Source organism: Rattus rattus, chromosome 2, assembly GCF_011064425.1.
Source record: "Rattus rattus isolate New Zealand chromosome 2, Rrattus_CSIRO_v1, whole genome shotgun sequence".
NCBI classification, from domain to species: domain Eukaryota; kingdom Metazoa; phylum Chordata; class Mammalia; order Rodentia; family Muridae; genus Rattus; species Rattus rattus.
This window is the reverse complement of record NC_046155.1, coordinates 36,529,912-36,557,204: the sequence shown is the minus strand read 5'-3', so window position 1 is coordinate 36,557,204 and position 27,293 is coordinate 36,529,912. Positions and strand designations below refer to the sequence as shown.

Here is a 27,293-nt window from a genome sequence, read left to right as displayed (position 1 = left end):
AAATTTTCTCCAGTGCCCATGTGTTCCAGATGCTTCCCTAGTTTTTCTTCTATTAGTTTGAGTGTATCTGGTTTGATGTGGAGGTCCTTGATCCACTCGGACTTAAGCTTTGTACAGAGTGATAAGCATGGATTGATCTGCATTCTTGTACATGTTGACCTCCAGTCGAACCAGCACCATTTACTGAAAATGCTATTTTTTTTTCCATTGGATGGTTTTGGATCCTTTGTCCAAAATCAAGTGACCATAGGTGTGTGGGTTCATTTCTGGGTCTTCAATTCTATTCCACTGGTCTATCTGTCTGTCTCTGTACCAATACCATGCAGTTTTTATCACTATTGCTCTGTAATACTGCTTGAGTTCAGGGATAGTGATTCCCCCAGAAGTCCTTTTATTGTTGAGGATAGTTTTAGCTATCTTGGTTTTTTTGTTATTCCAGATGAATTTGAAAATTGTTCTGTCTAACTCTTTGAAGAATTGGATTGGTATTTTGATGGGGATTGCATTGAATCTGTAGATTGCTTTTGGTAAAATGGCCATTTTTACTATATTAATCCTGCCAATCCATGAGCATGGGAGATCTTTCCATCTTCTGAGGTCTTCTTCAATTTCTTTCTTCAGAGGCTTGACGTTCTTATTGTACAAATCTTTTACTTGCTTGGTTAAAGTCACACCGAGGTACTTTATATTATTTGGGTCTATTATGAAGGGTGTCGTTTCCCTAATTTCTTTCTTGGCTTGTTTCCCTTTTGTGTAGAGGAAGGTTACTGATTTATTTGAGTTAATTTTATACACAGCCACTTTGCTGAAGTTGTTTATCAGCTTTAGTAGTTCTCTGGTGGAACTTTTGGGATCACTTAAATATACTATCATATCATCTGCAAATAGTGATATTTTGACTTCTTCTTTTCCAATCTGTATCCCCTTGATCTCCTTTTGTTGTCTGATTGCTCTGGTTAGAACTTCAAGAACTATATTGAATAAGTAGGAGAGAGTGGGCAGCCTTGTCTAGTCCCTGATTTTAGTGGGATGGCTTCAAGTTTCTCTCCATTTAGTTTAATGTTAGCGACTGGTTTGCTGTATATGGCTTTTACTATGTTTAGGTATGGGCCTTGAATTCCTATTCTTTCCAGGACTTTTATCATGAAGGGGTGTTGAATTTTGTCAAATGCTTTCTCAGCATCTAATGAAATGATCGTGTGGTTTTGTTCTTTCAGTTTGTTTATATAGTGGATCACGTTGATGGTTTTTGGTATATTAAACCATCCCTGCATGCCTGGGATGAAGCCTACTTGATCATGGTGGATGATTGTTTTGATATGCTCTTGGATTCGGTGTGCCAGAATTTTATTGAGTATTTTTGCATCGATATTCATAAGGGAAATTGGTCTGAAGTTCTCTTTCTTTGTTGGGTCTTTGTGTGGTTTAGGTATAAGAGTAATTGTGGCTTCATAGAAGGAATTCGGTAGTGCTCCATCTATTTCAATTTTGTGGAATAGTTTGGATAATATTGGTATGAGGTCTTCTATGAAGGTCTGATAGAATTCTGCACTAAACCCATCTGGACCTGGGCTCTTTTTGGTTGGGAGACCTTTAATGACTGCTTCTATTTCGTTAGGAGTTATGGGGTCGTTTAAATGGTTTATCTGTTCCTGATTTAACTTTGGTACCTGGTATCTGTCTAGGAAATTGTCCATTTCCTCCAGATTTTCAAGTTTTGTTGAATATAGGCTTTTGTAGTAGGATCTGATGATTTTTTGAATTTCCTCTGATTCTATAGTTATGTCTCCCTTTTCATTTCTGATTTTGTTAATTTGGACACACTCTCTGTGTCCTCTCGTTAGTCTGGCTAAGGGTTTATCTATCTTGTTGATTTTCTCAAAGAACCAACTTTTGGTTCTGTTGATTCTTTCTATAGTCCTTTTTGTTTCTACTTGGTTGATTTCAGCTCTAAGTTTGATTATTTCCTCCCTTCTACTTCTCCTGGGTGTATTTTCTTCTTTTTGTTCTAGAACTTTTAGGTGTGCTGTCAAGCTGCTGACATATGCTCTCTCCTGTATCTTTCTGCATGCACTCAGAGCTATGAGTTTTCCTCTTAGCACAGCTTTCATTGTATACCCATAAGTTTGGGTATGTTGTACCTTCATTTTCATTAAATTCTAAGAAGTCTTTAATTTCTTTCTTTATTTCTTCCTTGACCAGGTTATCATTGAGTAGAGCATTGTTCAACTTCCATGTATATGTGGGCATTCTTCCCTTATTGTTATTGAAGACCAGCTTTAGCCCGTGGTGGTCTGATAGGACACATGGGATTACTTCTATCTTTCTGTATCTGTTGAGGCCTGTTTTATGACCAATTATATGGTCAATTTTGGAGAAAGTACCATTAGGTGGTGAGAGGAATGTATAACCTTTTGCTTTAGGATAGAATGTTCTATAAATATCTGTTAAGTCCATTTGGTTCATGACTTCTCTTAGTCTGTCTATGTCTCTGTTTAATTTCTGTTTCCACGATCTATCCATTGATGAGAGTGGGGTGTTGAAATCTCCTACTATTATTGTGTGAGGTGCAATGTGTGTTTTGAGCTTTAGTAAGGTTTCTTTTATGTATGTAGGTGCCCTTGTATTTGGAGCATAGATATTTAGGATTGAGAGTTCATCTTGGTAGATTTTTCCTTTGATGAATATGAAGTGTCCTTCCTTATCTTTTTTGATGACTTTTAGTTGAAAATTGATTTTATTCGATATTAGAATAGCTACTCCAGCTTGTTTCTTCTGTCCATTTGCTTGGAAAGTTGCTTTCCAGCCTTTTACTCTGAGGTAGTGTCTGTCTTTGTCTCTGAGGTGTGTTTCCTGTAGGCAACAGAATGCAAGGTCCTCATTGCATATCCAGTTTGTTAATCTATGTCTTTTTATTGGGGAGTTGAGACCATCGGTGTTGAGAGATATTAAGGAATAGTGATTATTGCTTCCTGTTATATTCATATTTGGATGTGAGGTTATGTTTGTGTGCTTTTCTTCTCTTTGTTTTGTTGCCAAGACGATTAGTTTCTTGCTTTGTCTAGGGTGTAGCTTGCCTCCTTATGTTGGGCTTTACCATTTATTATCCTTTGTAGCACTGGATTTGTAGAAAGATATTGTGTAAATTTGGTTTTGTCATGGAATATCTTGGTTTCTCCATCTATGTTAATTGAGAGTTTTGCAGGATACAGTAACCTGGGCTGACATTTGTGTTCTCTTAGGGTCTGTATGACATCTGTCCAGGATCTTCTGGCTTTCATAGTCTCTGGCGAGAAGTCTGGTGTGATTCTGATAGGTCTGCCTTTATATGTTACTTGACCTTTTTCCCTTACTGCTTTTAATATTCTTTATTTTGTGCATTTGGTGTGACAGGAGGAGTTTCTTTTCTGGTCCAATCTATTTGGAGTTCTGTAGGCTTCTTGTATGCTTATGGGTATCTCTTTCTTTAGGTTAGGAAAGTTTTCTTCTGTGATTTTGTTGAAGATATTTACTGGTCCTTTGAGCTGGGAGTCTTCACTCTCTTCTATATCTATTATCCTTAGGTTTGATCTTCTCATTGAGTCCTGGATTTCCTGTATGTTTTGGACCAGTAGCTTTTTCTGTTTTACATTATCTTTGACAGTTGTGTCGATGATTTCTATGGAATCTTCTGCTCCTGAGATTCTCTCTTCCATCTCTTGTATTCTGTTGGTGATGCTTGTATCTACAGCTCCTTGTCTCTTCTTTTGGTTTTCTATATCCAGGGTTGTTTCCCTGTGTTCTTTCTTTATTGCTTCTATTTCCATTTTTAATTCCTTCAACTGTTTGATTGTGTTTTCCTGGAATTCTTTCAGGGATTTTTGTGATTCCTCTCTATAGGCTTCTACTTGTTTATTTATGTTTTCCTGCGTTTCTCTAAGGGAGTTCTTCATTTCTTTCTTGAAGTCCTCCAGCATCATGATCAAATATGATTTTAAATCTAGATCTTGCTTTTCTGGTATGTTTGGATATTCAGTGTTTTCTTTGGTGGGAGAATTGGGCTCTGATGATGCCATGTAGTCTAGGTTTCTGTTGCTTGGGTTCCTGCGCTTGCCTCTCGCCATCAGATTATCTCTGGTGTTACTTTGTTCTGCTATTTCTGACAGTGGCTAGACCGTCCTATAGGCCTGTGTGTCAGGAGTGCTGTAGACCTGTTTTCCTGTTTTCTTTCAGCCAGTTATGGGGACAGAGTGTTCTGCTTTCGGGCGTGTAGTCTTTCCTGCCTACTGGTCTTCAGCTGTTCCTGTGGGCCTGTGTCCTGAGTCCACCATGCAGGTGGGTTCAGGCAGAAAAGTTGGTCTTACCTGTGGTCCCGTGGCTCAAGTTGTTCGTGGGGGGCTGCTTTTGAGCTTTCTGTGAGGGCGGCAACCACGAGGGCCTGTGCCGGCTTTTTCTAGAGCCCCTGTGCACCGGGGTCCCAGATGGCATTAGGTGTTTTCATCTGGAGTCAGAAATGTGGGCAGAGTGCAGTCTCTTCTGGCTTCCCAGGCGTGTCTGCCTCTCTGAAGGCTTAGCTCTCCCTCCCACGGGATTTGGGTGCAGAGAACTGTTGATCCGGTCCCTTCAGGTCCGGGTGGTGTCTGGAGCGCAGGGGACCTGCAGTTCCAGTGCCCCTATCTTCCGGTTCCCAGAGGCCGTATAGAGTTTCCTCTTGGGCCAGGGATGTGGGCAGGAGTAGGCAGTATTGGTGGTCTCTCCCGCTCTGCAGTCTCATGTGTGCCCACCTGTCCGAGCGGTGAACTCTCTCTCCCAAGGGGTTTGGGAGCAGTGAGCTGCAGGCCGGGATCATCGAGGTTGGGTCTCCAGCTAAAAACCGGAAATGTCCGGTCTCAGAGGAATTTTGCCTCTGTGTGTCCTGAGACCACCAGGCAGGTCGCTTAGAGCAGGAAAGTTGGTCTTACCTGTGGTCCCGCGGGCTGAAGTTTGCTCGTGGAGGTTTCTTTTTTGAGCTCTCCGATGAGGGCATCAACCAGAGGAGCCCTGTGCACAGGGGGTCCCAGATGGTGTTTTCCTCTGGAGTCAGAATGTGTCAGAAATGTGGGCCTAGTCAGGGTTTCTATCCCTGCACAAGCATCATGACCAAGAAGCAATTGGGGAGGAGGAAAGGGTTTATTCAGCCTACACTTCCACATTGCTGTTCATCACTGAAGGAAGTCAGGACTAGGACTCAAGCAGGTTAGGAAGCAAGAACTGATGCAGAGGCCATGGAGGGATGTTACTTACCAGCTTGCTTCCCCTGGCTTGCTCAGCTTGCTTTCTTATAGAACCCAGGACCACCAGCCCAGGGACGGCACCACCCATAATGGGCTGGGTCCTCTCTCCTTGATCACTAGTTGAGAAAATGCCTTACAGCTGGATCCCATGGAGCATTTCCTCAACTGAGGCTCCTATGTGATAACTCCAGCTTGTGTCAAGTTGACACACAGAACCAGCCAGTACAACAGCCGTACATTACAACCCCAGACTAGGCTGGTCTCAGAGGAAAGCCCCTCTGTCCTCACTGTCTTGTTGCTGCCTGTGTGTTGCCTCACAGTAATGACCTCTGAGCCTTGGCTTGGTTCCCACGTGGAAGAAATCACAGGCTGCGTTAGTTAGAATAAAGGAACGGCCTAGGCTTGTTTGTTTGTTTTGCATTGCTTTGCTTAAACCATTCACTCTGTAATCAACGGGATATCAAGCTGTTTCAGCCCCTGGGACCTACATGGTAGAAAGTGAGAACCAGTTCCCACAAGCTGTCCTCTGACCTCCACTCACGGATATTTCCTCCCCAATACCAACACATATAGTTTAAAAAATGAATAGCCAGATGTAGCGGTGCACACGTTTAATCCCAGTGCTTGGGAGGCAAGGGCAGGCAGGTATCTGCACAGTCGAGGCCAGTCTGCTCTTTACATGTGAGTTCCAGGCCAGCCACGGCTACATAATGAGACCCTGTTTCAAAATAAATACCTTTTTTTTTTTTTTTTTCTTTTTTTCGGAGCTGGGGACCGAACCCAGGGCCTTGTGCTTGCTAGGCAAGCGCTCTACCACTGAGCTAAATCCCCAACCCCATAAATACCTATTTTTGCATACACACACCCAACACAAATTTCTACCCTAAAGCTAACCCACTAGTTGTGGCATTAACATTTGATAATATACTTAATTGGAAATCAAGGTCTATAGGACAGAAACTCAACTTTTCATCCCCAAAAGAAACAGAATAAAATGGGTAACCTGAGGTTTACAGCAACAGGTTAAGTAAACACAGAGGAGAAAGAGGAAGATGAGTGGAGGCGTGGGGGCGAAGATGAGTTAAGTGACATTTGGCTGGTAGACAGTCTGCACAGTAGTAAACATTGTCCCGATCATCTGTGCATGCGTCTGGGGACACCAGAGACCTGGAGGCAGTCACAGGAGCAGGGACCCAGGTGAGAAGGCCAATTCTGTCACGGTTGGATGGTGTGGTGTGGTGTGGTGTGTGTGTGTGTGTGTGTGTGTGTGTGTGTGTTCACCCTTTAGGCCCTCCTCCCTGGTCACCCGTTGGCCTAGCATAAACCTAAAACTCTGGTTTCCCTCAGGAAAGGAATATGCAGTTTCTTTCCATCTCAGTAGCTTATGGGGGTAATGACGGTGTAGTCCTGGCTACTTTCAGAAGCCGTGCCCCTGCCTTGAGGGCGCTGTAGGCATGCGCAAGTCCAACCCTCGACAGCCCGTCTCCTGGTCTGGGCTCTGTGCTCAACACACCCCTGCATGCCCTACACAGCAGCCCAACGTGTTAATATCAGTGATGGATTGCCTAGGAATACATTTACCCGCAACCGGAAGCCTGTTCAACGTTACTCCTAAGTCTCAAAAACAAGTTCATGCCTCTGTAACCCCCACCGACATAGACATTGCTCAGAATGGTCACCAGGAAGGGGCCCTGAACCTTTTGCCATCCTTAGTAGTGGCCTTTGTCCTCACGTCATCACAGGGACAGGGACGGCTGCTGAACCGCAGTAGGATGAGGCAAGGGACAGGAGGGAGGGGTATGGGGAAAAACTCCTGAGTGGAGGATTGTGTGTGGCTTTTACAGACATCTCTGACCGTCTCCACTTACCTACACGGGGACAAAAAAGGAATACAAAGAGGAAGTTACCAAAGAGCCCGGAGAGGGGAGGGGATGGTTGTCTTAGCGAAGCATGGGGTAAAATATGATCACATGCTAGGTCTACAACATGAGCAAGAGCCTAGGTTCAGGACAAAGAGGAGGCAGGGGATGGGGGAGAAGCTACACATTGGTCCCAGTTTTGAAGTGAAAATTTCTGGTGTGGTTTTCGTCAGCTGAGTAAGGAAAATGATGAAAAATATCTGTAGATACAATGTCATGTAATTAGATGAATAAGATACATTTGTAGCCACAAATTAGTTTTAAAATCAGTTCCTGGCATTTTCTCCAATGATGACAAAATTCTTTGGGAGGCAAGCAATAGGACCAAGAATTCCACCTACCTTCTTTTTTAGACAGGGTCTAGCTGTGTAACCCCAGCTAAGTCTTGCAATCCTGTCTCAACCTCCCAAATTCTGGGATTACAGGTGTGCACACTTAGCTCTTGCCACATTTTTGCCGATTTCTGTATTACATAAATGGGAGTTGGCTTTGAAATCAGGTTTTGTGTGGACTGCTCTCACTAAGAAGTGTTTTGTCTCCGCCTGGTGGACAGAGTTGGCTTTGCACTGTCAGTACCACCTTTCCCCAGACCAAATGGCCAGAATAGGATGAGTATCATCACAACAAAATAAAGGCATGGTGGCACATGCCTTTAATCCCAGAACTTTGGAGGCAGAGACAAGCAAATCTGTTCAAGGCTGGCCTAGAATAAACAGCAAGGCCCTGTCTTTAAAAAAAAAAAGGTTGGCAAGATGTTAGATGGTTCAGTCACTTGGTGCTAAGCCCAAAGGATCTGTGCTCATTTCAAGACCTACATGGTAGAGAGAGAACCACCTGCTTATTATCCTGCCCTCCACATTGGTGGTGTGGCATGGGCACCCCCCCACCCCTCAATACACTCACACACAATTTTAAAGCCTTTTTTTTTCTTTTTTTCGGAGCTGGGGACCGAACCCAGGGCCTTGCTCTTGCTAGGCAAGCGCTCTACCACTGAGCTAAATCCCCAGCCCCTAAAGCCTTTTTTCTTAAGCCAAGAGTAGTACGGCTTAACTGGCTGACACCAGAAGACCTGGACACACGTGTGCACTCCCACGAACACACACACACACACACACATTTAAAAATATTAAAGAAAATAAAAATAACATTCCATAATTGATCAGAGACACTCTCACAATTGGAATAGATGCCAGCGTCTTCGAGCCTCCATGAAGGGGTGTGTTACATACCCGTATGCACTCACTTGTGCCACAGAGCTTCAGGGTGCACTCGTGTTTTTGTTTTCTTTTTTTTTTTGGTTCTTTTTTCGGAGCTGGGGACCGAACCCAGGGCCTTGCGCTTCCTAGGTAAGCGCTCTACCACTGAGCTAAATCCCCAGCCCCGTGTTTTTGTTTTCTTAAAGACAGAGTCTTCCTACATAGCCACGGTGACCCCTGGAACTCATGTCTCTGATCCCCCAGTGTTGGGATCATAGGTGTGCACGGCCAGACCTAGTCAGGGACAAACTCTTAAGACTTGTCTCTCACCTCAGATGCATACCAACTTCTCAAGACATCCGTGTGAACTTTAAAAGTGTATGCCAACCATTAAGGACCTCAAATAAGTGAGCCTAAACTCACTTTTGGAACATACTTCTTAGCCACAGGCCTATAATCTGAGCACTAGAGATGTGGAGGGAAGGGTCAGGAAGACGGCCTGGATTTCAGGTAAGCAAGCATCTCATCTCGTCCCCACCACTTTAGAGAGGGTCTCACCGTGTAGTCCTGGCTAGTTAGGAATTCCCTACGTAGACCAGGCTGGCCTCAAACTGTCTCTACTGCTGTTGGGCCAGCACACCCAACCTCATTTGCTTTTAAACAACTTGAGTCTTGCTTTGCTTCCCTTGTTAGGAGCCATTTCCTAAGCTCCATGCTCTCCCTGCGTGCACAGCCACAGGCCTTCTCTGCTCTCCCACGACCTGGTTACGAACTCACTGTGTCTGGTTGCAATTTTAGCATTTAACTTTTCCATGTCCTTATAACTTATCCCTGAACTCCTCACACTTTGACTTATTCAAGCATTAAATTCTGTTTTACACACACACACACACACACACAGAGTATTAACGTTGACTATCTTTTGTCATGCTTTCCTCACACCTTGTTAATAATTCTGAAGATTCCTTATGATTTTTTTTTGTGTGTGCACATGACCATGTTGCCCACAAACAACTTTTCATTTCTCCCAGTGCTGATACTCTGCTGCACTGTCTGGGACCTCAGACACAAGACTGACTAGAGAAGGCGACCTCCTGAGGGCCTTAGGAGAAGTATCAGCACCCCATCATTAAGTAGTAGCTGTTTCTACCCCCTAGTGGGGCAGAGGGGGGACCCCGCATTTGAAGACTTCATCATCAAACACTCTTATTAACCTGAAATATCATATGCTGTTTTTTCTTCACTTTGTTACTATGATATGAGTTGAGAAGGGCTCCCCCTCTGTATCTACTGAAATATTGATGTTAAATCGGTGTTAATTAAATTTCTTTATTGAGCATGGGAGGAGAGTTTTAGCTATGAATTCACTTGAGTCAGTGACACTGCTTAGCAAGACTCTGGTCTCCAACCCAGAGGCTCCCCTTTTACACGTCATCCAGAAGGGCATGAACGAGCTGCTTGTTAACCGCAGTTACTGGGCACCAGCGAGTGCACCCATGCGTCTGCGCACGCACACCCAAGTCCGCCCCGCTGCTTCCTCTAACAGACTATCCTGCCAAGGGCAGATGCTGACAGGGAAGCTGAAGTATTTCACTGAAACTGTAAAGTAATACAACACGGAGTGCAGAGTCCCAGGTCAGATTTATTGTAAACAGGATAACCCTAGGACCCTGCCACACTGGCAGAGTCACATGCTCTTACACATTGACTGATTAAAGACTTTTAAGTCTCTGGCAACTCATGACTTTTTCACAAATCTCACTTGCGAAGCTCGAGTGCACGCAGTCTCTGGGTGGTATGTTACTGTCCGTGGACCACACCTGGACCCACTGAGATGAACGGTTGGATGCCAAGTGACACACAGGAGCTCTGGAACACACTGAACACCACGTGCAGGTTCATGGAAGACGACATGGGATTGTTTCCAATCTCTTCAGGTGCCTTTTCTCACACAGAAGACAAACTTTTAACTGTACCCATTTTTTTTAAAGAGCTAGGTTACTCAACGGCATGTGGGTCATTACTGGAAAGGTAGCAGACCGTAGTTCGCTTTCACAATGATGGATTCGAACACTCAGGACTAAGTCTAGATTCATCTTGTGTATATTTTGCAGGTCAATGAAAAGCTGCATAGTCACACTGGGCGGGGTGGCGCACGCCTGATCCCGGCACTTGAGAGGCGGAGGCAGGAGGATCGAGGAGTTCAAAGTCGACCGTGGCTGCTGGGCTGAAGCTCAGAGGAGAAGGCAGTGTAGACTCACGTCTTCTGATGGACACAGACGGGCTTTTCACCGCGAGACTCTTAGAACACGTGGGTAAAAGACGGTCGCAGCACCACGGGGAGAGCGGCCTCCACAGTTGCCCAAGTTCACCGTATTTGGAAAATGTGAAACTTAAGCTGTGAGAAGCCGAGATTCTACAGCAGAAAATCCTGGCAAATCAAGTAATACGGGGCAGTAAAACGTCACTTGGAAACGCCATTCTGTACTTTGCCTGAGCTGGTGGACAAACAGGAGCACTTTCTGTTACTATTGCCTGTGTGTGGGAGTACAGCCACGCTTGTTCTTGAAGAAGTTTTAATAATAGCAAATACTTTAAAACAGCTGTTAAATCTACAGTAACATTTTCACCTAAAATAGTATCTTGTGAAAAAAATATTTTTTAAAAGTCCACTCCAGTCATCATCTTATGTTTATATTCATATATTCAAAAAATAACACTTAAGGCAAGATGAGACCGGAAGCAGTGGGGAGTTTAGAGTCTTACGGAGACTGGCTGTTTAAGAACACAACAGTTTTGTATCTCCAAGGAGGTGGCTTTGTATTTGCTGCCTTTTGAGTCCCTAAAGGGGCAAACGTTTTAGTTCACACACGGATCACAACTTCACCCTAGGAGTTATGGGGAGTCACAACAGCTGATGTCAGCACAGCATGTCTCACACGCTGTACAGCAGTACGCGTCTGCTGATGGAACACAGCAGACCAACTACGAGAAACAGAAATGTCAACAGAATTCGATGAGAGAGAACCCACAGGAATCCTGAGAAATTCCGAACTTGATTTAAGGTTAATCTGCATTTCTAGCACTGTAAATTGGGTATTCTGGGTTTTCCAGCATTTGACTAAGAAGGTTAAAAAACATACCCAAGTTTTATAAAAACATTAAAACCATGCCTTAGTTAATCAGCAGGTTCACTAGTAAAGGAACGCGGAACCGCTTTGTGCACTATCTGCCCACCGCGATGCTCTGCTGGTTCACAGGAACCATCGACAGAAGCAGATCTGAGCTTGATCGCGTCTCAAAAAGGTAATCCTTTCTAAATGTTCTGAAGCCTTTAAGAAAAAAAGCTCTTATTTTTTTTCAGACAAGTGACTATTTTACAGAATAAGGAAGAAAGATTGTACTGAGATATCTTTCTTCAGATTAAGCAGTTAATATAAGGAAATTTCTTTTAGGAATAAAAAGAAAAAAATTAAAATATTTAAGAGATTTTAAAAATATTCTACATCTATAAGACTTTATAATTTTATTACTTTGGGTTTTTAACATTCTACATAATAATGCCTGATAACTCTTTTCTGTTTGTCTCTCTAATTGCAAGCCAGAAACTACTCAAAGCTGAGACTGCTTTCCTGGCCCCGGAAGGCACAGGGACGAATCTGCTTCTTCAGAGTTTTGCCGCCATGAAGTTAATGTGTGGCTTCACAAGGGGGAACAGCGGCAGGCCGCGCTTGAATTCAGTCATGTTATGAATCACCTCAGGCTGAAAAGGAAAAAAGGTTTTTTTAGTGTGCTATGTTTAGAAATTAGACTGAGCAGGGTATTGACCTTTTGGGGAAGGCAGGATGGGGTGCAATACAGTAAGGGTCATGGACTAAGTCTGCTCTGGAGAGACCACGGCACCCTTGGCCTTCCCTGGGCATCCATGGGCTGGCTTACACCCAGGAAAGCCTGGCGACGCTGCCCATCTCCTCACCCTTCAGAAATGCTAGTCTTTCGAGATTAGTAAATACAGATACTACAGAAAGGGCCACACACTGCCACTCTAGTATGTGAGTCTGGGAAAGACATGGCTGGAGAGGACTCAGTGCACAGTTACACAGTTCACACCAGAGGCGAAGCCAGGGCTGAAGGAGCACACCCACATGCCTAGCACTTGTGAGGTTGAGGCAGGAGGATTAGGAGTTTAAAGCAGCTCTAGCTATACAGGGGGTTTGAGGCCAGCCTGAAGCACATGACTGTGAAACAAAGGCAAAGGCAGACTTGGCAGAGGCCGAGTGGCAGACACACGAGGAGACCTCAAATAGTCCCGACACCAGTGACCTGAACCTCTAGGTTCTCATTCACTCTGATCACAAACTCCTTTAAGTATGAAGGCCTCAGGCAACGCCTAAGGTTTCTTACTTGTGGCAAGGGTGGCGCTTCGGAAAGATTTATATCATTCTGAGAGGGGAACTCTCCAACCACAGGACCTGTAAGAAAACAGAGTCTCTACTCTTTATTTATTCACACTTACAACAAGAGCAATTTTCAAAGAAAAATCTAAGCAAGACTTAGTCCTTGTACAAACACCTCTGTACCAGGCCCGTCATATACTTTGCAGGTCCTGAGTGCCTGTCCTAAGCACTGCTCAAGGGAGTGGCTGTGAGGCCGTACACCCTTGGCCTGAGCAGAGTTACTTCTCTGGTCTGCCTGGGCTAGATCTGAGGCTCTGCCTTTCTGAAAAGCGAGAGGACGGTGTAGATGACACTCCTCCCATGCCACCCGCAGGTGGTTCCCGCAGCTGCTTTTGGACATGGTGCCCAGATTGCCATAGCCACCACAGCTCCTCCAGTACTCCACTCCCCTGCCCCCAACCTGTCAACAGAACAGAGCCTGCCTCAGGTCCTTTTGTTTAGATCTTCACTCTCTGGTGCTCTGTAAGGTGAGTGACTATCGTAAGAGTCAGCCATCATATGGTTCGATGTCAGATTAAAACACAGAGTTTTTAACGTCACTATCCAATACTTACAAGAATCCATTTCCCTGGCAAGAACATGGACGGATACTTTATGTCTCCTTGGTGCGTCCACAGCCAACATCTCCTAAGCACAAGAAAGCCAAGGTCAGTGTCTTGAACACCTTAGAAACCTAAAATGAAGTTCTCTCTGGGGCACTGAAAAATCAGTTGCCATAGTTAGATGTGAATAGACGCCTTCTTTTCTCTCCTCTCACATGATTTTACTCTAAAAGATTCAAGAAGGCAAGCAAGACTTACTTTTGGTGCTTGGAATCAAACCCAGAACCTTACACATGCCAGGCAAATTTTCTACCACTGGGCTATACCCACCCCTAGCACTACCAAAATTACTCCCATTTTATAGATGAGGAAACGTAAGTCCAAGGTAACTAAGTGATTTGCTTAAACTCATAGTGAGAACTGGCTATACAGACAGACAACATCCTCTCTGTCTTCTGTGTGGGGTCAGCTTTATGGTAGGCACCTTTACCTGTTGAGCCACCTCATGTCTGGGCCACCTAGTGGTCACGTGCCATTCTTTCTTTCTACACCTTCCCTCCCTCCCTCCCTCCCTCCCTCCCTCCCTCCCTCCTCTCTTTCCTTCTCAGGCAGACTATTGCCATGCAGCTCAGGTAGGCCTTGAACTTGAAGTCCTTCCTCAGCCTACCCAGTGCTAAGATCATATGCCTGCGCCACAATTCCTGGCTCCTCCAGTGGCCCTCACTCAGGACAATCGCGACCCTCGCTCCCCTAAGACTTTCTCGAGTTCTGTACTAGAAGTTTGTGGGGGGAGAAGCTGTGGCTTTCTCACCTAGCACAGGGACAGTACACTGATACTTAGTGAGTCCCGCCTTGTATACAGCAGTTTCCTGCATGAGCTCACATCTTTCTCAGTGAGTTGTCCTGATGCCGGCTTTAATGATGTGGACTCCAGGAGAGAAACACTGTGCCTCAGTCAACGGCACTCAAGCGTTCTTAGCCTCTCAGGTTCTTCTGAGGGATTTCCTTGCTTACAGCGGCAAGGCCAACACTGTAAGCCTCGTGCGCAGAGCAGGCCTGGTGCGTGGAGCAGGGGAGGGAAAGTTTCTCCTGACCCTCCCTAAAGCTGGACCTTTCTTGTTTTTGCCAATGGGATAACCGTTGTGATGAAGCTTCCTCTGAAGCCTTAGCTGATGCAACATCTTCTCAGAGGAAAAAGATTACGGGACAAACCAAGTCCACTCAACAGCTGTGGACAGATTGTGATTTCATAAAACTGGTCCAGGTATCTAAAAGGAAACCGTGCAGTGTACGGAGTGAGCGCCCAACAGCGCCTAGGAGGGACTCCCAAGTAACTCATCTGAGAACTTTGTTCTTACTCTAGTAAGTTTGCTTCCAATGTTTGCTTTGTAAAACCTCCCAAAAGGTTGCTTGTAAAGATCTTTAAGAAACAGGGTCTCAGCCTGGAGTAGTGTCACATGTCTTTGATTCCAGCACTCAAGAGGCAGGCTGTGACTTCAAGTTCCAGGACATGTAGAGCTACATACAGAGTGAAACCCTCTCTTCATCCTACTCCCCAACCCCGCAAAAAGGACAGTCTCACTGTGTAGCCTTGGCTAGCCCAGAACTCACTATGTAGACTAGGTGAGCCTTGAACTCACAGAGATTCATTCATTTGCCCTTCTTACTAAAGGCTGTGCCACAACACCGAGCATCAAAAGTCTATTCTTGACCCCTTGTCACCCCCTCTTGTCAACCTGAAGCGTTTCAGTTTTACATTTCCTTACCTGCCTTGTTTGTTTGTTTATAGAAACAAACTATTCCACCTTTTGGTAAAACAGAACTTAGAGAAACTTTTACAATTCTTTGTTTAAAAAAACAAAAAGGCTCCAGAATGAGAATTTAAATAAGAATGCTTTGCCAATTGAGATAAAGCAAACACAGGCTACAGAACTTAAAACGGTAATATACTCCATGACTGCACAAGCGTACACAATCATGAAGCCCTTCTTCCAGGGGTGTCTGCCAGTGCCTTGCGGAACCCCAGGGGGAGGGCAGTTAGAGCAATGACTCTTCTACACTTAGCCCCGTTGGTATAAATGTGCTCGGTTTTTTAAAACCTTTTTTTTAAAATAAAGATTTATTTGCTTTATGTAAGTGTACTGTACACACTGTTGCTGTCTTCAGACACACCAGAAGAGGGTGCTAGATTCCATTACAGATGGTTGTGAGCCGCCATGTGGTTGCTGGGATTTGAACTCAGGACGTATAGAAGAGCAGTCAGTGCTCTTGGTCACTGAGCCTCTCTCCAGGCCAAATGTGCTCATTTTTAAATCCAAGAGTGAGTGATTTCCATAATCACTATTGTCACAAACTCAGTACGTAGGCATTTCTTATCCAGAGAAAAGGCACTGTTTCATCCCTTCTGGGGGGCATTATTGGAGGTTATACTGGGGTGTGGTCTTTTGTGAACAGCTGTGACAAGTAATACTTGAGGATGACAATCTCAGAACCCAGACAGGACTGAATGTGATCACTCTCGGTTGTAAGCAACTGAGAACAAACACTTGTCCTCACAAAGTGAAGCAGCCTGCAGGTTGTAAATAAACACTGCTAAAATGTATTTTATAACATCTGGAAGGAAAATACATTCCGACTGTCAAAAAGCCTGAGACTACCTATTTAATAAATGTCACAAAGTGGCAATCACATACTTCCTTCAATAAGCCTCTTACTTTACAGAGCAGGAAACTGAGGCTTCAAACTTGGGTGAAGTAACAGATCAACTAGTTTGGGGCGGGGTCGTGTGAGTTCCCGGTCTGTGTCAGACCCTGCATGCTCCTGCAGCTGCCCTGCAGATCTCATGATGGACCCAGGCCGACCTGAGAGCACATCAGGCAATGCCCAGGCTGACGGTGAACACCCCACACCCAACTCTGCCCTCAGCACCCTGCTGCGGCTCTTCAAGTAGACAGAGTGCACTTGGGGTGAAATATCACGTTAAAAATGTGCTTTTTATATATGCATATAAAAAAGGCTATCGTTGAAAAGGACAAGGAGAGTTTAGTGCAATGAGAGAAAGACTTTCCTTCACCAAGGCAACAGAAGTAATGAGTCCAGCCATCCACTTCTACCTTCAAAGTGGCTCAAACATACACATGCGAACCAGGCATGCTACACACAGCTATTTCCACAACATTTAAGACACAGAGGCAGAAGAATTGCTATTAGTTCAAGGCTAGTTTGGGCTACAGAATGAGTCCCTTGCCTTAAAAAACCAATAGCGTAGTGCTTAGAAGTATACAATGCTCTTACAGAGGGTCTGAGTTCAGTTCTCAACACCAACACCAGGCCGTTCACAACTGCCTGTGACTCTAATCCAGAGGATCCAGAGTTCCCTTACGGCCTCCATAGGCTCCTTCACTCACAAGCAAATACCTCCTCAACAGAATAAAAAGAGAATCTTTTTGTTTGTTTTGAGACACAGTCTCCTTTTGTGTGTGTGAGGCTCAGGTGAGTACCACCACAGCCAGCTAACATACAGGCCCTCATCCCTGCACAGTGGTCAGGACCGTAAGCTTCCTGTCCAGCTCTGCAGTCTGTCTCCCTGTCTATCGTTAAGGTGATGTGAACCTCACTGACTTTTCTGCAGACACAGGAAACAGCAGCTCTGTGGATGTGTAGATGAGGGGACCATGGCACAGTAACTGTGTTCTGTATAATCAATTTCTGCTACGAAACAGCCAAGTCAGGGCTGTTCTAGTTTCCTGACTCTTCTCTTGCCACAGGATCCTGGTGATGAAGCAAAAGGGTGTGAAAACCCTAGTGCCCCAGACATGTGAGTAGGGAGTCTCACTGCTCGTGTGGCCATCTTAAAGAGAATGGCAAGTGCTGACTTCACTGTGGGCAGAGAGAGAGAGAGAGAGAGAGAGAGAGAGAGAGAGAGAGAGAGAGAGAGAGAGAGGAGAGAGAGAGCATGCGCATAGTTCTCTTCCTGTATCAGATAGATCAGAATCACAAACAATCTGGGCTAAGTAGATAAAAAAAATAGGGAGCAGCTCTGCGGTGCTAAGGTAAGCACAGACTATTATTTTTCCTTGTTTTACAATCAAGCACAAAAATATTTTATGTAAATTTTATGTAAATTAGAAGTCCCAACAAATTCAAAGAATGTGTAACACTTTAAGCACAATTCCTCTGTGGCATAAACTTTGAAATTCTTCATTTGACAGGCTATGTTAGCTGGCTAGTTTTATGTCAACTTGACACAAGCTAGAGTAATCTGAGAGGAGGAAACCTCAGCAGAGAAAATGCCTCTAAAGATCAGGCTGTGGGCAAACCAGTAAGGCACTTTCTTAATTAGTGCTTGATGGGGAAGGCCCAGGCTATTATGGGTGGGGCCATCCCTGGGGCTTGTGGTGGTCACGGGTTCTATAAGGAAGCAGGCTGAGAAAGATGTGAGGAGCAAGCCGGTAAGCAGCCCTCTCCCTCAAACCCCCATGGCCTCTGATCAGCTCCTGCTTCAAGGCACCTGCCCATCTGAGTCCCTGTCCCCTTCCTTCAGCGAAATGAACAGTGATTTGGAAGGCCAGCCACATAAACCCTTTCCTCCTGGCTTGCTCTGCTCCTGAGTCTCACTGCAGTGATGATAACCCTGACTAGGATGTGCATTTATTTAATCTCTCCCTTCATTATGGAGGGAGACTTAGCTGAACAGCGTTTCTTAGAGCTGTGCTGGAGGCCCTCCCAGGCAGGGGCCTCTCTGCGACACTTCCCAGGAAGCACAGTGACACAGCAAACTCTCGAAGCTGACTGTGTACTGTGTTCCCTTTGCTACCCCTGCCCCACTAAAAAGCTCAGCAATGTTTTTACAGAGCTCGGCAGAAGCCGAATCAAGAGAAGGAGCTTGCAAAGGGAGGTTTGGAAACCACAAGAGCTGCTGTAGTCCCTGTCACACAGAGGGAACTGAGTCTAACAGCAACAGGCCAAATCCTTAATTCTACAAAAACACCTTCAGAAATCCAGTCCGGGCAGTTCAAAGCAGCAGTCCACAGTGTAGCAAGTTCACTGTCAACCAAACTTGAGGAGCCAACACGGCTATGGTGGGAAAGAAACCCACTGCCAAGTCTGGCAGCAAGGGACCCACATGGTGGGAGAGGAACTAGTGCAAGCTGCCTGACCTTGACATGCGGTAAATACATACATACTAGTCAGAAAATACAACAGTCTGGATAACAGAGCCACTGACCTTGTAGAATTTGATGATATCGTCCTTGGTGAGTGTCTTTAAATATGCAACCTCTATGTTATCTGAAAACACAACCAAGCAGTAATTCATAAGTATTCTCTACCTTAAACGGTCCAAAGTACTGCACTGAAAGACGATGCGCCTCGCTCTGAGCCCCTTGAGCACCTACGAGTTTAAGGACTTTCCCATCCGTGTGCCTGTGTGAAAGCCACAGTGTAGCTTTTGGTTGGGTTTCTCTCCCCCTGTTGGTTCCAGGGATCGAACTCAGGTTTTGGGCTGAGCAGCAGGTGGTACCTGACTGATGCCTTCTCTCCTGCCCATGAACCCATGTTTTAAAGCCACCAACTGCTATCTCCACAGGAGGCAGATTCCAGGTAAAGTCACAGCACATGCTACAGTAGCTACGACAGCCTGGAACCAGTTTGTTTCATGCACAGTGTGGGATGCTGGATCAGGACCAGTTAACTGACAGGGAGCTGACTGCTAACCACAGGGAAGGCCGAGGCACACTGAAAACACCTCAATCCCAGCACTTGGGATGCCAAGGCAGAACCAGCGCCCTAGGAGTCTGAGGCCAGCCTAGTCCTACACAGCAAAGTTCAGATCACAGATATGTAGTGAGACCCCTGGCTTAATAAACAAAACAAACCAAAGCCACAGGCAGGAAAAATGAGTCCACATGGCTCTGGGTTGGTCAAATCTTCAGTGGTGGATACAGAAAAGGGATACAACCAATCTCCTGGTTTCTACTGTGCTTGCCTTGTTACTTACTCTCTTGTGGCATGAAATGGGAAGGGAATCGTGGAGGCAGGAGACTTTCAGGACACACACCCCTCACGCCTGGAGTGGAGGAGAGCTTGAGATTCCTGAACTGTTCAGGGACAGCACTTCCTTATGGAAGTTTAAGCCACTTTCCCCCCAAGTCATGTATACAAAAATAGATGTTCAAGTATCAGTGCTCACAGGCTGGGCTACACACAGACATGACAGACACAGTGAAACACGTGGAGCAGATCTAATTTGGGAGGAGACAGCTTCTAGCAGGAAATTACTGTTAAATAATCCATTTTAAAAAACAACATTTTGAAGCGAAGTGTCCCAAAATGACCAATAATGGAATGCCTGGTGCCTCAGACCCGTGACTGGATAAGGTTTACATACCTCTGTCATAATTGTACTGCTGGGAGATGATCCCCCAGTAATGCCACAAGACTCTGCAGAGAGCGCTTTGGTTTAGTCGAAGTCGCATGACCGCCACGCCTGAATGTTTTGGAAAGCCTCCCTCTGTCATGTCCTTCTATGGCCTTTCCATGTGATCAAGAAGGCTTCCACTCTGCTTTCCAGGTAGTGAGGTGGTTTTTCTGACTGGATGATGAATCGCAAGCCCTGGATGCCGTTGGCCCGACGAGGCCCACTGAAGACGATATAGCCTGAAGAGCACACACACAGCCCGTCAGGACCTCTGCACGGGACTCAGACCACTTAGCCTTCCAGAGCAAGTAAGACCCACTTCAGCTCCCTCGCACCTGGAGATAGAACCACTTAGAGCAATGTCCTCTTCCTAAGGACTGAGCAGAAAGGCTCCCTGAAGAAAACTCGAGGGTGACTTTTTTTCTTAAAAACAAAACAACCCATAATCCTCTTCATCCTTCAAACCCCATGACTTCCCTGACTCTGATGCTTACTATGTGCAAGTTATTCCCACTCCTCCAAACTGCGGAGCTCACTCTGGTGCCCTAGCCAAGTCCTCGGCCCTGGCTTTCCCATCTAAGCCCCCATACAGCCATCTCCATGAAGCAGTGGCTGGGTAATCTGGTCCGGGACCAGCTCTGGGCAACCCGGCCCTCCAGGACAAGCCAACTGAAGGTCACAGATGTACCAACATCTGTGCTGAGACAGTGCCCCTCCCCCAACACATTCTCTCTCTCTCCCATCTCCGTCTTTTGCAGACTCACGTTATTTTATTTTGCTCTTTCTAGTTCAAAGCCACTCTAGCTGCATCTTCCTGCTCAAGTTCAGTAGTGACACCTACAACATCAAAAGCACCGTGGGCAAGTTCTAGCTGAAGACAGAGACTCCAGTGGCCAGAAGGAGAGGCCCATGTAGATTTTTTCCTTTGAGTTCTGAGACTATCAGAGGTGGGTGGAAGGGTGCTACCTTACGGAGAGCCTCACTGGGGTCCTGAAGGCCTGTGCATGAGCAGAGTGTGGGGGAGCTGCCCACATGAAGCAAACAGTGCTAGCATTCTCTCTCAGAACAGAGCAGGGTGTGAGATCTGGGCACAGGCCTCCAGTTACAGTAGCTGGTGTCCAAGGCATCTCCAACTCGTGGCAGCCAACAGAGGCATATTTGCTATGGACCACAAAGACAGGACTATTGATCAGGTCATTGAACAAGGGGAGGCTTGCAGTGTGTTGCACCAGCTGTTACCACAGGATATCAAAGTAGCATCAGGCCCTCTTGGTTCACAGTAAATTGCATGCCCCTGACGGCTTTCAGCATCTAACACTTGCCCTGGTGCATGTGCACTGAAAGTGTTTAGTCAGTCTCTTCATTAGTCAACAGGTCCATTCTCTGGCGTATGGACATGCTCCTCTAGTTGGGAACCTGCAGCAAACCTGGGTACAGCAGTTTCTGGACAAGGGCAACGTCCTTGTCCACACTGGTAGTCTTTCCTATCTTGTGTATATCACTAGGCCTTGATGATGCCGGTAGCAGTGTCTGCAGTCATAGAATGTCACCTTCCCCAAATGGAATTCCAATGTATAACTGGTGGCAGGCTCAGCATGTGCCACTAGGAACCCACTGTGGCCCAGGAGCAGCACAGACCAGGAGAATGTGCGGTGAGCCAGGGCCTCAGAGCATGTGCAGGTCCAGGACACTGTCAGTCACTAGGTCAGGCTCTAGACACAGGCCTGAGAGTGTGTGGAGATGTGGAGGCTCCACTTTAGTTACCAACGTTTGAGGCAGAACAGGCCGCAGAGAGTGAAGCAGACTGTGCACCTCAGACAGCAGCAACCACTGGGGGTCACGCCCCGCCGTGTGCTCACAGAGTGCCAGTTGCCTTTCCTTCACAGGTAACATTCCCAACCCTTCTCTCCACTGAGCTCCTGGCTTTTCCCTTCATCAGCTCTGTACGGATCTACCACGGAAGACACTCTGGGCCCCAGGGTCTCTGGGCAAGTTACAGTCCTCAGGAGCTGTGCTATTTGAACACTCTTACAGGAACACTGAATAATTGTTACTCTTTCACAGGTCAGCCATTGTGACTTGAGCTCTTTTGGGAGGAAGAACTATCCATGATGTGTCCATTCTCCAAGATCAGCGCCCAGCATAGGGAATGCTTTAAAATGACAGAGTATGTGGAGAGACACACCTGTATCCTTTCAAATCCTTTCTTCCCAGCCATTATGGGAACTTCTTTTTGTTCTTGTTGTTTGTTTTCTTTGAGATGGGCCTCATGCTGCCCAGAATGGTCTAGAACTGTCTAAGTAGCTGAGGATGGCGCCTCCACCTTCCAAGTGTGAACTTTTTTCCTCATTGACCAAAAGTGCTAGGCTCTCCAGGACTTCCAACCAAGTGCAAACGCAAACACTTCGTGTCTCTCCAGCACTGGATTCAGGGACACGTGAGAGGAAGCACTGCCCTCAGATGTTCAAGGCTTGTAAAGCTAAGCTCCCCCGCAGGACTTGCTTCCCCTGCACTACCTGCAGGCCTACCCCTAGCATTCTTTCTTCCCTACCTTTTATAGCATGAAATAGAAACTCAGTATCATCTCATTCTGAATTGCTTTAACAGTAGGGCTAAGGACATAGTTCAGTGGCAGAAACATGTAAAAAGAGGAGACGGAGTCCAAACTCCTCACCATAAAAAGAAAGGAAAAAGGATGAGGAAAAGGAGGAAGAGAAGGAAGAGGAAGGAAGAACACAGCAGCTCTTGTATCTGCAAGACGTTAACAGCTCATCTTTCAGAAGCAGCTCCATATACACAAGGCTTTCACAGTTTCCCTGCAAACAAGGCTCTCACATCTAAATGTAGCGGGCTTGGTACACAGTGCCATGTGACTGTGCAAGTGGGGAATGTCCTTTACAGTCTCTGGTATCCTGCAATCCCCATTTTCTTCTCACCAAGCTGCTCCTTGGTACGCAGAGTGTTGAAGCAAGGCTCAGAGATAATCTGGCAGAAGAGCTCCAGGAACATGTTCTCCGAGGTGCTCTGCATGTCTGTCTGGTAGTAAATCTCAATGCCACAGTTATTGTGGACTTCGTTCCTCCGCTGGTAAACAAACCATCCTCCTGAGAAGTTTCAGAAAGAGAGCAGGCTCAAAATTATCTGTGGTTTTAATAAAGTCAGAGTACATTTGCTTAACTTTATGTCTTTGTCTTAGTGGTTTTTGAGACAAAGTCTCACCATGTAGCTGAGGCTGGCCTTGAACTTGCTGTCATATAACCGTTTGTGCTGGTATTCATCAATTTGATGCAAGTTCAGACATTCTGGGGAGGAAGAGTTTCAGTTCAGGAACTTCCTCCATCAGACCAATCTGAGGACATGTAAGTGGGGCATTTTCTTGGTAGGTAATTTATTTATGGGAGAAAGAGTGCAGCCCACTGCGGGTAGTGCCACACCTGGGTAGGTAGGCCTGGGCTGTGTAAGGAAAGTAGCCAAGAAGGGGCTTGGTGCCTGCCTTTACTCCCAGCACAGCACAGCTGATCTTTATGAGTTTGAGGCCACAGTGTGGTTTACCTAGTGAGTTCCAGGCCAGCCAAGGTTACAATGTGACACCTTGTCTTAAATAAAACCTCCCAGAAAAGTGGCTGGGTAAGCCATGAGAAGTAAGCCAGTTAGCAGTGTCCTTTCTCGGGGTTTCTGCTTCAGGCTCCTGCCTTGAGTTCCTGTCTTGGCTTCCCCTGATGGTGGACTGTACCCTGTGAGATGATAAATCCTTTCCTCCCCAGGAAGGCTTTGGTCAGTGTTTTACCATAGCAACAGAAGACAATTAACACAGCTGGGTCTGCCATGGAATCCTCTCGCCGCTGTCTCACGAGTGCTGAGACTACATGCATGCTCAACCACACTGTGTCTGCCCGCTCCACAGACAAGTTTTCTTTCCTTAAACTTTCATCTTCTAGTTTTTCACACATATCCCAAAATATTTTCTCCTTCACAGTGCATAAGACTTAGCTGTTCAGCTGTAAATGCCTTCCAATAGAGAATCAAGTGAAGGCATCCACATCTGATCAGCTGGCTACATCAGAGTAATTTTCTAACACCTTCATTTTGAGACTGGGAATGTAAGCTGTGCTATTTCTGAGGTTGTGACAATTTGACGGAACAATCAGGAAGCAAAAGGCAGGGTCCTAAGAGAGGGAAAGAAGGAAGAGGCATGAAAACTTCACTTTGACGTTCTCTTTCCAGACTGGCTCCCTTCACATGAAGGTAAATGCTGCAGGTGCTTCTTCCTTTTGGTTTGAAGCTTGAACCCAGTAATGAATGCACACACACACGCACACACACACACACACACCCCGACTGCCTTTAAACAGGTTCCACCTCAGAGCTGCATGCTCAGCCCAAAGGGATGGTTCTTGGTCAGCAGATCCTCACTCTTCCTCTCTGCAGTGGCTGAGGAACAGGCTAGAAGCAGCACCGGATAACCTTTATCTGCTTCGTGATGACCGGCCATGCATAACAGCACAACCAGCTGTGTTCCACAGAGGTGGCGTGAAGTAATAACATAGCTGGGTTGCTTTAGTAGCCACTTAAAGCAAGCCCCTGCCTTTAAAGGAGTGCGTAATCTCATAAAACAGTGATGCCCTTTAATCCTCACGAGAGCCAAAGTGCTGAGAGCTCTGATGTTTCAGAAAAACTCACAAGTAGTTATTCCAGCTGAGGATATCAGAAAAATTCAGAGGGTGTTACAGCCTGGGCCAAGTCTCGGGGATTAAATTGGGGCCTTGCACATTCTGGACAAATGCTCTACCACTGAGCCACATCCCTATCCCTACAGAGCTTGGTCCCCAGCCTTGGGCACTATCAGAAGGTGGCAAAAGCTTTAGTACAAGTGGGACCCGGTGGAAGGAAGTCTTTGGGAACATCTGCTTGAGAGGGACACTGGGACCCTGGCCACACCCCTTCTCTTTACTGCTAGGCTGTCTTGTGGTGAGGGACTCCTTCACCATATGCTCTTATATACTACTTTGTTATAAGTACAAGAGCGGTGCTGGAGAGATGGCTCAGTGGTTAAGAGCACTGACTGCTCTTCCAGAGGTCCTGAGTTCAATTCCCAGCAACCAAATCCCATTACAACCATCTGTAATGAGATCTGATGCCCTCTTCTGGTGTGTCTGAAGATAGCTACAGTGTACTCATATACGTAAAATAAATAAATCTTTAAAAAATAATAAGTACAAGAGCAAACAGTGAAATACCCATGACCTGAAACTTTCAAAACTGTGACTCAAAATTAATTGCTTCCCACCTCTTATACTGGGTATTTTGTCATAGCTGTCTGACAGGCCAGGGGAGAGAACAGAGCATAGACAAAGGCCCTGTAACACAGGGAAGGGGACATGGGCACTGCATGCACAGGGAACACCAACAGTGACAAGTGGCCTGAAGTGTCAATGCCCTCATTCTGTCTACTATGTCCCCACTATATTTTGCACACTGAAACCATGCTCATTGAGTTTCTGCATCAAAAGAAGCTATGTCAATATAACTATGATCTAATATTATAAATCTCAACATATAAAAGTTTTTCCTTATGCTGGCTCCTTATAAAAACATAAGGAATATGTTGTTATCTGCATTTGTGAGACAGTCACATATTCCAGGCTAGCTTCTAACTCATTATCGTGGTATCTCATCTTCCTGCCTCCACCTCCAAGACTGAGAATATAAACATGTACCATGATCACCTCTATTCTGTAGTAGGTGAGCCCTTACCAGTTAAACCACAACTCTAGCCCAGCTTTCTTTTGTTCGTTTAGACAAAATTCTCACTGTGTATCCCTGATTAGCCTGCAAGCTACTATGTAGGCCAGCCTTCCCTTGAACTCAGAGTGATCCAATTGACTCTGCCTCTCAAGTGCTAGGATTAATGGGGTGCACGACTATGCCCTTCCGGGCATGTTGTGTATGACGTGTGTGTGTATGCACGCACGCATGCACGCATGTGTATCTGTGCTCGAGAAATCAGGTACCTATGGAGGATACAGGGCATCAGATGCCCTGTAGCTGGAGTGAGTTAAAGGTGGTTTTAAGTCCCCAACATGGATGCTGGAAACAGAAGTCATGTCCTCTCCAGGAACAGTGCATGCATGACCTCACCCACTGAGCACCTCTCCAGGTCTCACAGTTCATATCTCATTAGCTGCATGAGAGTTTTAGTCTCTGACTCCTCTATATGCAAGTACTAGTCAATTCCAATGTCAATCTCCTCAAAATTACTGCCTGCCTTTAATTTCATGTACATGGCTCACCAACCAAGGAACTTTCTGGCAAAACCACCTACTTGTAATCAATCATATTTCTATAAATGAGGCTTCCTGTAGATCTCCAACATGAAACTATATGTTATTTCCAAGCATATTCAATTCATTGTAATATACCACATTATTATACAGCTCATTTCAACTTACGGTCGGGGAGCTGAACTTCTCTGTACCGGACTAGCTGACTTGGAAGGAGAGGTTTGGTGTGAGCATGCTCAATAAGGGTGTCTTCTACCATCTGCATAACTCCTAAGGCAGCCTGGAGGGAAGGAAATACCATAGTGTGTTATAAAAAAAACACAAGCACATCCTGTCTGTGTGAAAATCAAAACAGCATACTGGATAGCCCATTACAATAACAAAAATATATGATCATAAAAACATTTTAAATGTTAAATTCATTTAATCCTATTCAAATGGATTAAAACTGAGTTTGTAAACTAATATGGTGGTGGTGAAAAGAAACAGACATCCAAGCAACCTTCCACACAGTCCTGATAGAGGAGTAAAAGGCCTTTCTACAGACGGAAAGGTACGGGAAGGAACAGTTAGCTCACATCGGTGACCTTGACCACGGATGCAGAACAGAGAAGATGAACGTAAGTGTAGACGAGAACTAAGCTACCACGGGCAAGCGTCTGACCTTGGCCATATTGTTTGAGGCCGAATACCGAGTGACAGTCCGGGCCCTTGAGGCAGACTGTCATGGAAATGTTGTAGTGTTTTTTGTATGCTGTGAACTAGGCTTGTGATTTGGGGAGCAGAGAAAACACATTTTCATAAGATTACATATCCAGTATGCAGTGTCGGGGCTTGAATGAGGTCCTGATTCTGCAGTCTGTGAGCCTACACTAGGGACAATCAGTTCCATTTCTTCTCTGACGGTGTAGGTCAGGCAACAGCAGCAGAGACAGCCTTAGTTAACTATCCTAACTCTAGGATAGATTTCCACAGAGAAAGCTGAGGCAATTCTGACACAGAATAGAGGAAGTAATTTCTGTGGCAATCCAGAGAAGCCTGCTAAAACACCACCTCGCACCTGCTTTGTTATGTTGCCATGGAGAAGGGCTTCAATGTGCAGCCGGGACAGCAGCTGAGGTATGAAGGCCTTAAGACGGGGGAGGGTCACATCTGAAAAAGAGTAAGAAATAGGAGGATTGGCAAAAAAAAAAAAAAAAAAAAAAAAAAAAAAAAAAAAAAAAAAAAA

At 45.6% G+C, this 27,293-nt stretch overlaps 1 protein-coding gene across 1 annotated transcript in view; it reads right to left on the bottom strand.

Moving 5' to 3' along the window:
* Nucleotides 1-9,989: 9,989 nt before the first annotated feature.
* The window catches only part of Ide (insulin degrading enzyme), a 116,937-nt gene continuing 99,633 nt past the window's right edge, over nt 9,990-27,293 (bottom strand). The window contains 3 exon segments of the mRNA XM_032891853.1: nt 9,990-12,130; nt 12,772-12,839; nt 13,379-13,451. Of these exon segments, the coding sequence (XP_032747744.1) occupies nt 12,035-12,130; nt 12,772-12,839; nt 13,379-13,451 (237 nt within the window). The 3' untranslated portion in view covers nt 9,990-12,034.